The sequence below is a fragment of the Pygocentrus nattereri genome, chromosome 22 (assembly GCF_015220715.1).
Source record: "Pygocentrus nattereri isolate fPygNat1 chromosome 22, fPygNat1.pri, whole genome shotgun sequence".
In the NCBI taxonomy this organism is placed as follows: domain Eukaryota; kingdom Metazoa; phylum Chordata; class Actinopteri; order Characiformes; family Serrasalmidae; genus Pygocentrus; species Pygocentrus nattereri.
The window spans coordinates 4,402,190-4,414,268 of record NC_051232.1 but is presented as its reverse complement, the minus strand read 5'-3'; the positions used below and the strand labels follow the sequence as shown (position 1 = coordinate 4,414,268).

Genomic DNA, 12,079 nt, shown 5'->3' with positions numbered 1-12,079 from the left:
ACTGATCTGTAGGGTAATGAATACAACCAAGTTAGCATTAGCATAACTTTGAACATTGAATAAAGTCACAAGGAAAACAAAAATGACACCAGAGAAGCTTTTTGACTTTTTCTATCATGGAAAAGAAGCCAAAGTGATGTTAGATATCTAAATAGCCAGGATAACCGTAGCTTTTAGCTCGCCCTCATCTGACAAGTCATATGTGTTTTTTTGAGTAATGCATTCACTCCGTTGTAATGCTTTGAAGATCTATGGCTGCAATAATATATTCAACCCCAGAGCAGCTGGAGTTCTTCAGACGCTCCTCCGTCCTTGTCCTAGCCTTTAAACTGGAAAGATCTTACTGTAGGCCACAGCACCTCTATAAGATACAAGTAAGCATGTTTACAGCAGATGTTGTCGTTTTCAATTTGGCGGAAGTGTCCAAGTTCTGACCGTATCCATAGTGTAGTGAGAGAAGCTGATTCCTCGTGGTTGACATTCATCCTGTCAGCCGTTTCAACCGTAAGTCATGGGAAATGTCCAGGAACGGTCAAGAGGGAACCGTGTCTTGATCCAGCTGAGCTAAGTTTCCATGTGGGGGAACTTCAGTCATGACGAAATCTCTTGGTCCGTGTTGAGAATGGCTGACCAAAGTCCTCTGCCTTTACAAATTTAGATGTCTTGTTTGAATCAGCACTTAAAACGTTTATACTGTCATTAAAAGTGTAATTTTAGTACCGCATGCAGTGATCAGAACATGATGGTTTCAGAATGGAAAAACAGTTGGGAGGGGTCACCATGGGGGGCACAGCTCTCTGTTCTGGACATATATAAACGTAAACCCAAAAAAAGCACAAAAAACAAGCTAGTGGTCCTGGAGGTTCACATTCTGGGGTTGTTTGTGGTCTCATTATTTGCACAATTTCAGACGCAGCACGAAGTTCATTTTGGCCTACAACCATCTTGGCTGTAAATGTCTGTCTGCGCTAGTCCCGGCTAAAAACATGAATGAAAACACGCTTCGCTCCACTTGAAGCTCTAGCTCATCCATAGCCGCTTCTCTCGCATCTCTGGCAGGAAACTTCTCCGCGAAAGTAGACCAGTTTCTTGTAAAATGTCTCTCAACGTTCGGCTTTTTACAGACTCAAGTCAGCTTCTCATTTACCAGCTTCTTGTTTGTTGTCCCGTTCCACCTCAAATGGTGCCTGAGGTGCCAGAATGTAACCATTTAAGGTGGAACGGGACAATTCGAACAAGAAGCTGACCACACCTTTGTGACCTTTTAGTGTTTGACAGCTTGTCATCGCAGATTAAACATAAGAGAACCTCCTGGAGACCAAATAACCATTTGTCTTTAAATTATTGTTCATATATTAAATCTTTTTTTTGTCTTTCCGTTAGTTACTAGCTAGGCGAGATTGCACGCCAGGCTTCAGGGTTTAAGGGTGAATAAGCAGTTCTACATTAACTCCAGCGTTTAAGGCCGTTTTACAGCAAACGTGTATTTTTACCTATGAAACTGAATCTGCTGTGGAGCCAGAACAGGGCAGTAAAAGAGCCGCACGTTGCCGACCTCTGGTTTAGGTAAATGCAGCAAAATGAGCTCCCCTGTTGGTTAGGACTTCAGGAGCTGGACTGAAGGCCTTACACATTAGATTCACTAACATAATTAGGGAGTGACGGACACTTTGTTTTACAGTGGCACTGATTTTTTTGTGGCAGAACGCCACTCTAGGCCTTCTGGAAGTTCCAGATGTGACAGTGAATTCAAGCCATAGTTTAGCCAGGTTTTGGTTGGTTGCTTGGAATGGGAAAATATCATTATGGAGTTTTTGTTTTTTCTCGTTTGTGACTGTTGTGATTATTATGGCCTGAGCTAAAGGTCTAGCACCAGCATGCACGGTTTGTCTCGGCTGTATTTAAATAAATTTAAATAGTTAAAAAAAGAACTAAGTTAATTCTGTCAGCACTAAAACTAACAATGACAGTTATGCTTTTCAGATTGCATCTGTGGTGTTGATGGTTGTTTTGTAAAAAGTAGGTGAAAATCAAGAGAGGTTGTGAAAGTGTGCTAGCATGTGTTCTGAGATGTTGGCTGTATTTTGTGTTTCTTAAAGTGCATATTTGGGTTTTTCCCCCAACAGTGAACAGTTTTCTCCGAGCTAAGAGAGTTTCTCTGGTAGAGCTCCAGTTCTCTGGGCATTTATCTGGATGAGCAGACGTTCAAATGCCAACGAGGCAGGATTAATGATCAGCTGGGAGAAAGAATTAGCAAACTCTGACCCAAACAGAGTGAGAAAGCTAGAAGTGCCGGACGAAGCTGACCATAAATACTGTTTTTGGACCGTCCAGCGCAGTTACACGGTCACGGAGTCACCATAACTATAACTCCTCTCTGAGGAAAATCCTCTTTAGCTCAGTGAATCTGAGCAGTGAGCTCCTTAACTGTTATTACTGCAGAATGCGAGTGGTTGATTGTGTACTGGTGAATTATGTGGTCAGCTGGTTAGTTATTGGGCCACTGTGTAAATGGCTGGTTTGTTTTTGATCACTGTATGATTTGGCTGGTTTATTACTGGACCACTGTGTGATTGGCTGGTTAGTTATTTGAGCCATTGTGTGATTGGCTAGTTAGTTATTGGGCCACTGTGTGGTTGGCTGGTTAGTCATCAGGCCGCTGTGTAAATAGCTGGTTAGTTTTTGGGCCACTGTGTGATTGTGGGTGTGTGGTTGTTGTTTTTTCCTGATTCATTGGTGTGCTGTATGACTGGTTATTAGTGCATTGTGATGACCGGCACCGTGTGGCTCCGTTGGTTTCAGTGTGTGCTGGGATTGGTTAGTACAATACCGATCAATCAAGTAACTGAAGTGAATTGGTAATTATAGAATTGGCAGTCTTGGTCAGTTGTTGGTAAGTTATGTTATTGGTAAGTGAAGAGAATGGATAATTGATTGGTTATTGGTGTGATGTGTGATTTAATCAGTAGTTTGTGTGGTGTGATGTGTGATTGTCAGTAGTTTGTGTGTTGTCACTGGTTGGTTATTGGTGTGATGTGTGATTTAATCAGTAGTTTGTGTGGTGTGATGTGTGATTGTCAGTAGTTTGTGTGTTGTCACTGGTTGGTTATTGGTGTGATGTGTGATTTAATCAGTAGTTTGTGTGGTGTGATGTGATTTAATCAGTAGTTTGTGTGTTGTGATTGGTTGGTTATTGGTGTCATTTAGTCGGTAGTTTGTGTGTTGTGGTTGGTTGGTTGGTTGGTTATTGGTGTGATGTGTGATTTAGTCAGTAGTTTGTGTGGTGTGATTGGTTGGTTATTGGTGTGATGTGTGATTTAGTCAGTAGTTTGTGTGGTGTGATTGGTTGGTTATTGGTGTGATGTGTGATTTAGTCGATAGTTTGTGTGTTGTGGTTGGTTGGCTGGTTATTGGTGTGATGTGTGATTTAATCAGTAGTTTGTGTGTTGTGATTGGTTGGTTATTGGTGTGATTTAGTCGGTAGTTTGTGTGTTGTGACTGGTTATTGGTGTGATGTGTGATTTAATCAGTAGTTTGTGTGTTGTGATTGGTTGGTTATTGGTGTGATTTAGTCGGTAGTTTGTGTGCTGTGACTGGTTGGTTATTGGTGTGATGTGTGATTTAGTCAGTAGTTTGTGTGTTGTGATGTGTGATTTAGTCAGCAGTTTGTGTGTTGTGACAGGTTATTGGTGTGATGTGTGATTTAGTCAGTAGTTTGTGTGTTGTGATGTGTGATTTAGTCAGCAGTTTGTGTGTTGTGGTTGGTTGGTTATTGGTGTGATGTGTGATTTAGTCAGTAGTTTGTGTGCTGTGATGTGTGATTTAGTCAGTAGTTTGTGTGCTATGACTGGTTGGTTATTGGTGTGATGTGTGTGTGTGTGTGTGTGTGTGTGTGTGTGTGTGTGTGTGTGTGTGTGTGTGTGTGTGTGATTTAGTCAGTAGTTTGTGTGCTGTGATGTGTGATTTAGTCAGTAGTTTGTGTGCTGTGACTGGTTGGTTATTGGTGTGATGTGTAATTTAGTCAGTAGTTTGTGTGTTGTGATGTGTGATTTAGTCAGCAGTTTGTGTGGTGTGGTGTGTGATTTAGTCAGCAGTTTGTGTGTTGTGGTTGGTTGGTTATTGGTGTGATGTGTGATTTAGTCGGTAGTTTGTGTGTTGTGACTGGTTGGTTATTGGTGTGATGTGTGATTTAGTCAGTAGTTTGTGTGTTGTGATGTGTGATTTAGTCAGTAGTTTGTGTGTTGTGATGTGTGATTTAGTCAGCAGTTTGTGTGTTGTGACAGGTTATTGGTGTGATGTGTGATTTAGTCAGTAGTTTGTGTGTTGTGATGTGTGATTTAGTCAGCAGTTTGTGTGTTGTGGTTGGTTGGTTATTGGTGTGATGTGTGATTTAGTCGGTAGTTTGTGTGTTGTGACTGGTTGGTTATTGGTGTGATGTGTGATTTAGTCAGTAGTTTGTGTGCTGTGACTGGTTGGTTATTGGTGTGATGTGTGTGTGTGTGTGTGTGTGTGTGTGTGTGTGTGTGATTTAGTCAGTAGTTTGTGTGCTGTGATGTGTGATTTAGTCAGTAGTTTGTGTGCTGTGACTGGTTGGTTATTGGTGTGATGTGTAATTTAGTCAGTAGTTTGTGTGTTGTGATGTGTGATTTAGTCAGCAGTTTGTGTGGTGTGGTGTGTGATTTAGTCAGCAGTTTGTGTGTTGTGGTTGGTTGGTTATTGGTGTGATGTGTGATTTAGTCGGTAGTTTGTGTGTTGTGACTGGTTGGTTATTGGTGTGATGTGTGATTTAGTCAGTAGTTTGTGTGCTGTGATGTGTGATTTAGTCAGTAGTTTGTGTGCTGTGACTGGTTGGTTATTGGTGTGATGTGTAATTTAGTCAGTAGTTTGTGTGTTGTGATGTGTGATTTAGTCAGCAGTTTGTGTGGTGTGGTGTGTGATTTAGTCAGCAGTTTGTGTGTTGTGACTGGTTGGTTATTGGTGTGATGTGTGATTTAGTCAGTAGTTTGTGTGCTGTGATGTGTGATTTAGTCAGTAGTTTGTGTGCTGTGACTGGTTGGTTATTGGTGTGATGTGTAATTTAGTCAGTAGTTTGTGTGGTGTGGTTGGTTGGCTGGTTATTGGTGTGATTTAGTCAGTAGTTTGTGTGTTGTGATTGGTTGGTTATTGGTGTGATTTAGTCGGTAGTTTGTGTGTTGTGACTGGTTATTGGTGTGATGTGTGATTTAATCAGTAGTTTGTGTGTTGTGATTGGTTGGTTATTGGTGTGATTTAGTCGGTAGTTTGTGTGTTGTGGTTGGTTGGTTATTGGTGTGATGTGTGATTTAGTCAGTAGTTTGTGTGTTGTGATGTGTGATTTAGTCAGCAGTTTGTGTGTTGTGACTGATTGGTTATTGGTGTGATGTGTGATTTAGTCAGTAGTTTGTGTGTTGTGATGTGTGATTTAGTCAGCAGTTTGTGTGTTGTGACTGATTGGTTATTGGTGTGATGTGTGATTTAGTCGGTAGTTTGTGTGTTGTGACTGGTTGGTTATTAGTGTGGTGTGTGTGTGTGTGATTTAGTCAGTAGTTTGTGTGCTGTGACTGGTTGGTTATTGGTGTGATGTGTAATTTAGTCAGTAGTTTGTGTGGTGTGATGTGTGATTTAGTCAGTAGTTTGTGTGGTGTGACTGGTTGGTTATTGGTGTGGTGTGTGATTTAGTCAGTAGTTTGTGTGGTGTGATGTGTGATTTAGTCAGTAGTTTGTGTGGTGTGACTGGTTATTGGTGTGGTGTGTGATTTAGTCAGTAGTTTGTGTGGTGTGACTGGTTGGTTATTGGTGTGGTGTGTGATTTAGTCAGTAGTTTGTGTGGTGTGACTGGTTGGTTATTGGTGTGATGTGTGATTTAGTCAGTAGTTTGTGTGGTGTGACTGGTTGGTTATTGGTGTGATGTGTGATTTAGTCAGTAGTTTGTGTGGTGTGACTGGTTGGTTATTGGTGTGATGTGTGATTTAGTCAGTAGTTTGTGTGGTGTGACTGGTTGGTTATTGGTGTGGTGTGTGATTTAGTCAGTAGTTTGTGTGGTGTGATGTGTGATTTAGTCAGTAGTTTGTGTGGTGTGACTGGTTGGTTATTGATGTGATGTGTGATTTAGTCAGTAGTTTGTGTGGTGTGACTGGTTGGTTATTGATGTGATGTGTGATTTAGTCAGTAGTTTGTGTGGTGTGACTGGTTGGTTATTGATGTGATGTGTGATTTAGTCAGTAGTTTGTGTGGTGTGACTGGTTGGTTATTGATGTGATGTGTGATTTAGTCAGTAGTTTGTGTGGTGTGATGTGTGATTTAGTCAGTAGTTTGTGTGGTGTGACTGGTTATTGGTGTGGTGTGTGTGATTTAGTCAGTAGTTTGTGTGGTGTGGTTGGTTATTGGTGTGACGTGTGATTTAGTCAGTAGTTTGGTTGGTTATTGGTTTGTGGAGTTACTGGTCACGGGTCAGTGAAGTTAATGACTGGTCTGTGTGATTGGTTGTAGGTGCTGTGTGCTGTGACTGGTTGGTTATCGCCATTACTGTGTTCTCCTTTCCTTCTTGGCACTGACTGGTGTAAAGATAAACAGCTGGAGTATCTGATGAGGCTGGTAGTGCAGTGGGTTCTGCAGTCTGTCCACCGTCACATACCCGGCCTGTCTCTCCACACTGTCCTCTCTGCTTTAGATAGTCTGTGGCACTGATGGGGTCCAGCTGTAGGGTATATTATTAATAGCCGAGTGTCGATCCTGCATATGTTAGTGCCGCCCTCGTGCTCTTATTGCCTGCGTAATTCAAGTGCCTCCTTCAGCAGTCTGCAGTGTACCATGCTGCAAATCATATCGTCCATTATGGGAGCGAGCTTTGCTTTGTGATGGTCTGTCTGTACTGCTCAGTTACAGATGACGTGTTTATTATGCTGATCATGGGTGATTTGTAGTGAAGGGCTGTAAATATTTTCCCATGAGCACTTGCTTTCGGGCATGTCGTGGTGCCTGGCAGAACGACCTGCACTGTGAACTGGACTTTAAATACAAAGAAGCATTCAAAATTTTGGAGTTGGTGGTGGTGGTGGTGGTGGTGTTTGTTCAGTCAGATTTAAAAGCATATTTGAAATGAAAAATAAATGTTTTACTGTTTTATTTATTTGACCAACAATTTGACAAAAATCAAATTTTGCTGAAATTTCCATAGACACACACGTATGTGTGTGTGTGTATATATATATGTGTATAATATAAATACACACACAGAATTTTTAGAGATAACCGTATGTCATGCAGCTACAGCTGATTTGATATGGAAGATGAATAAAATTGTCATGTTTGGGTTTTTTTTGGTAACCGTGTGTGTGTGTGTGTGTGTGTGTGTGTGTTGCACTACTGAATATTTTAAATGGATCCTGTAGTGTAAGAATCACTTAATGTATCAGGAGGTTACATCGTCATATCGCCCACTCTTGCATACAGTGTCCAAAACCACGTTAGTTCCTTGTTGGCCTTGTATGTGCAAAAACAAAGAAGAGAAGTTGTTTATGTTGTTAAGTGTTAGTTTTGCAGTCATCGGTCTCGTTCTGTGCATGTCCCCGTTTTTCAGAATGCTCTGTTGCCCGCGGGTCTGAGGCAGAGGGACCAGACCAAAAAAGCTCCGACTGGAACATTTCACAGGGACAACCTGCTGGCACACCTGGAGAAACAGGCCAAAGAGCATCCAGACAGGGATGACCTGGTGCCCTACACGGGCGAGAAGAGAGGTAAGTCCAGCCGCGTCTGAAACGAACACCCATCAAACACCGAACACAGCTAAACTGTGGGGTGTGATGGGCGGCACGATCAGGCAGCCTTGATGGGTCCACTTTCAGTTGCGTCAGGTCTCTGCTGTATGACGAACATTTCAGTATCGACTATGTGTCAAGTGTTGTGTTGGCACAGCCAGTGCTGGGTGATATGTCTACTGTACTGGTATTGATGTTACGCTGATTCTGATGTTGGCTGAACAGTTCAAAATAATAAACGAAATATTTAGTTTTCTTTCTGGAAACCTGTTTTATGTGGCCATTGTACGTCTGCTATTTGTCCCTCCAGTGACCATTATTCTGCTTTGCACTTTATCCTCTGAACTTGTGCCAGAGGGCCGGGTTCCCAGATTTCTTTTCATAGTTTCCCACCAGAGAAAAAAAATCAATCTTCTAAATTGTTACCTTGTTAGTTAAAGTAATGTTTTTAGACGGGCCGTTGTGAACGCAGGAGTAGAACTTGCCCAGAAATCATTATAAATCTGGTACAGTCTGAATCCGTTTCAAACCCTGCCAAGAAATGGTGCACAGATCTGCTGCTAAGCAATAATAACAGCAAAGCCGTGAAGTTAGTGTTTCAGAACGGACTAATATTGTTTTGGTTCAGTCTGTAGTGAATGATCACATCTGTTAAACCAAACTGCTAATATAACTTCTAACTACTGTAATAAACAGCCAGCAACAACAAAAATAAAGACGGTGCTCCTTTTTTTTTAAACATCGTGACTACAGCCAAACAAATTGTATGGACGTTACATTCAAACTTCTCAAATGTTTTTCATTAGAACGTTTGCACGGCTAGTCCCTGGAGTGCAGGAGAAACATGACTGTATACCATTCCTCATTTGGGAAAAGCCCTGATTATTTCGGTTTCTTTGCTTCACTCATTTTAGTTCTTATAGCAGTGAACGTTTTGAACGTACTTCACAATTTAAAATCGCACTGCATTGAATAAATGCTATTAGACTGAAGTTATTTCCAGCCACGCAAGCTTATTTCACCATAACATCACCGGTTTTTCACAAACACTGCATCACTCCGCTGAGACGCTGTTGCTAAGCAACAAGTGTGACGGCTGTAGTCGCTCAAGCCATTTGGATGTTTTCACTTCTTACTTTGCACAAACAGAAAACGGACACTGTTAAGATCACATCTGACCGACAGCCGATTTGGTCCGACTCTGAAGATGAGACGACACTAAATTCCCAAACTGTCGTCATCACTGAGCAGCTTTTCAGTCGGCAGCTGTGACAGAAGATCAGCTGAACAACCTGGAATCAGCCAGAAATTAATCCAGTACCATTCGCCAAACGAAACGGGCTGTAAGAAGCTTTACAGACCGGCTGGAACAAAACAACATTAATACTGATCTGGAACAACTGAGCTGAACCTGATATTGGCTCAGTTTTATGGCTCAGTCTGATTTGGTCCTGGAAGGACATTAAAACATTAAACGCCGCGTTCACGGCCCAGTTTATTTATTTCTTACTGTATTTATTTAACTGTTGTATACTGTCACCAAAAGGCTGAAAAATATTGAAATGAAATTCATGTCTCGAAGACGAACATAAGAGTCGATGACTATAAATGAACTTAAACGTGACCCTTTTTTGAAGGAAAGCCTTGGATACCAAAGACGAAGGTTGTGGATCCGATTCTGGAGGACGTCACCCTCGAGCCGGAGCTGGAAGAGGCCTTGGCTAACGCTACTGATGCTGAACTCTGTGATATAGCAGGTACACGTTCACAGATTCATTTAATTCCATTATTTCATTTCCAATCAAAGCAGCAACTTTGTATAAGTTACTCACTTTTCAGGAGATATTTGAGGAGATTAGATGTAAGATAATCCACTCGTATTGACGAGAAAGTCAAAAATTTAAAAGCTACAGAGAAAATGACGTCTAACAACCACCTGGAAGACCCGGTAGACACCACAACTACCCCCATCAGGTAAAGAGCGCTTGGAGGTTTCCTCTTTAAGGGAGAGGAGAAAATCAAGCTACTTCCACATTTATGGGTCTGAAAGGGTGTGTAGCTGTTAAGAAGCCCTCACTGATGAAAGGAAATGGACACACTAGAAAAACATTTGCAGTAAAAATACAAAAATATCAGATTCCTATGAGAAAGTTAGTCTCCTGAAAAGAATGGAAGCTTTTTAACTTTTTTTTTTTTTTCCCTGGTGCTGAATATGAATAACTTTCATGGCCATTTTGACTGGAAATTACATAAACGAGAGGGCAGGTTTTGCACAGCACTGTACTCACCGTTTGTGTGTTACTTGGCCGACTCATCGATTCCAGTGTGTTCATTCTTATTTCACTTGTATGAGCATTTACCCAAAGCTCGTTTAATACGCTGGTCTTCTACGCGGTTTAACCCCGTAACGTCACATCTTTCCTTCCCATCAGCTACTGCTCTGTTTAATAGTCCAGATAAATGACCATTCAGGTCCATTTGTGTCATTGTCCTCTAATAATCACTGTAACTTCACTATTACTATTCACCTTTCTCACTCTCACTTTCTGGTTTCCAGCCCTCTCCATCCCTCCATTCCCTCATTGTGTCTCTGCCATTCTGGTTCCCCTCCTTCTAAGCCGTGGAGTATTTCAGCAGGTCATTCTGCATGTTAAACTAACGCCGCACGCTATGCTAACCTGTCCACTGACTCGCCGTTAGCTCAGCTGCTGAAGGGATAGTTTGGGGTGGGGCAGGGTGGGGTGAAGTAGGGCGGGGTAGTGGGGTTGTACCTCATACCGGTCATACCTCAAATCTAGGTTAGCCAAGATGTTTGGTGTCAGTTGAATTTTTTTTTTTTTTTTTTTTTTTAATTATTTATTTTAAAATCTTTTGTTACGTTTTAGCGCTGGAGCTACAAAGCTAATGTGGCTAAGAAGTATTAGAGGCTTGTGTACAGTAATTAGCATCATGCTAACTGCATGACTGGCCTCTGTATCGAGTCGTTAAGTAATTTCATACAGACTTGAAAGTTAAACCAATTTTAGCGTAAATTAGGATTGTTCACGTGGAAACGAGCTTTTCTAACGCTGCGCGTTCTCATATTGAAGAACGAGACGATCAGCGCGGCGCAGTCGATTATGCGCCGATCAGGCGTAACATCATGACCTCCTCCTCGTTTCTACGCTCACTGTCCATCTGATCAGCTCCACTTACTGTATAGCTGGTCTTTGTAGTTCTACAGTTACAGACTGTAGTCCATCTGTTTCTCTGATACTCTGTTACCCTGTTACCCTGTTCTTCTGTGGTCAGGACCCCCATGTTTGGCCTCTAAGGGTAAAGGTGGGAAATTATGCAAATCAGATTTTTCACCAAGCTGTTCCTTTAACGGTGGTAGTTTGTGAGCGAGCGTGTGTCCGTGGGGATGACGGTTGCCATGTTGAGACTGGTGAAATCCCCAGGGGGGCCTCTTCCTCTGCTGTAGTGGTTCATTGAGTGCTCTCTTTTTGCAGCGATGACTCATTGCTTTGCTGGAAAGACGCATGGCTACCAAAAAAGGGGAGCAAAGTTTTTCAGTCAGCTTGAAAGCACGGCCTCCTGCATGATCCAGAGCTGCTGTTGTCATAGAGATTGGGTCGCTGTTTTTTTTCCCCCGTTTTGGGGTCATGTCAACATTCATAACTTCATGAAGAACGTGAGTTAGTGGCTGTAAAAATGCATAGATGTAACTTCATGCACTGAAGGTGGAAATGCAGCTGGATGAAGTCTGCAGTGTTACACATACTTAGAAAATCTGGTTCTTTAAAGGTTCTATAGTAAAGAAAATGTACTTCTTTATAGAGAACACTGCTTGATTTAAGAAAAGGATTCTTCAGATTGACAGAGAATGTGCTGTAGGCGGTTCTGTCTATAGCATCTTTTTGATAAGGGTTCTATGTAGCATCAAAAAGGGTTTTGCTGTAGTTACCATGCTTGTAACAATAGAAGAACCCTTTTTGGTGCCTCACAGAACCCTTTTCAAAAAAGGTGCGATTATAGAACCTCGTACAGCACATTCTCCATCAATCTGAAGAACGCTTTCATGAAGCAAAGAACTCTTTAATCATGCAAAGGTTCTTTTGAGTGTTCATGGTTCTATATAGAACCATTTTCTTTACTAAAGATCCACTGATGAAAGAGATCTTTAAGTGCCGTATGTAAATGTTATCACTGATACCAATTTTAAGGAGCTGATAACCAATATGAACCAATATTGGCCAAAATAAATATGAAATACTAAAATGAAACGCACTCTGTTTTATTTGCACGGTGCTTTACTGACTGTT

At 41.6% G+C, this 12,079-nt stretch overlaps 1 protein-coding gene across 2 annotated transcripts in view; it reads left to right on the top strand.

Annotated features, from left to right (window-relative positions):
* The window catches only part of tmod1 (tropomodulin 1), a 35,428-nt gene that overhangs the window by 7,613 nt on the left and 15,736 nt on the right, over positions 1-12,079 (top strand). For both annotated transcript variants that reach the window (XM_037532703.1, XM_037532702.1), the window contains exons 3-4: positions 7,598-7,754; positions 9,413-9,532. In XM_037532703.1, coding sequence (XP_037388600.1) covers positions 7,598-7,754; positions 9,413-9,532 — 277 coding nt within the window. The remainder of the gene's footprint in view (positions 1-7,597; positions 7,755-9,412; positions 9,533-12,079) is intronic.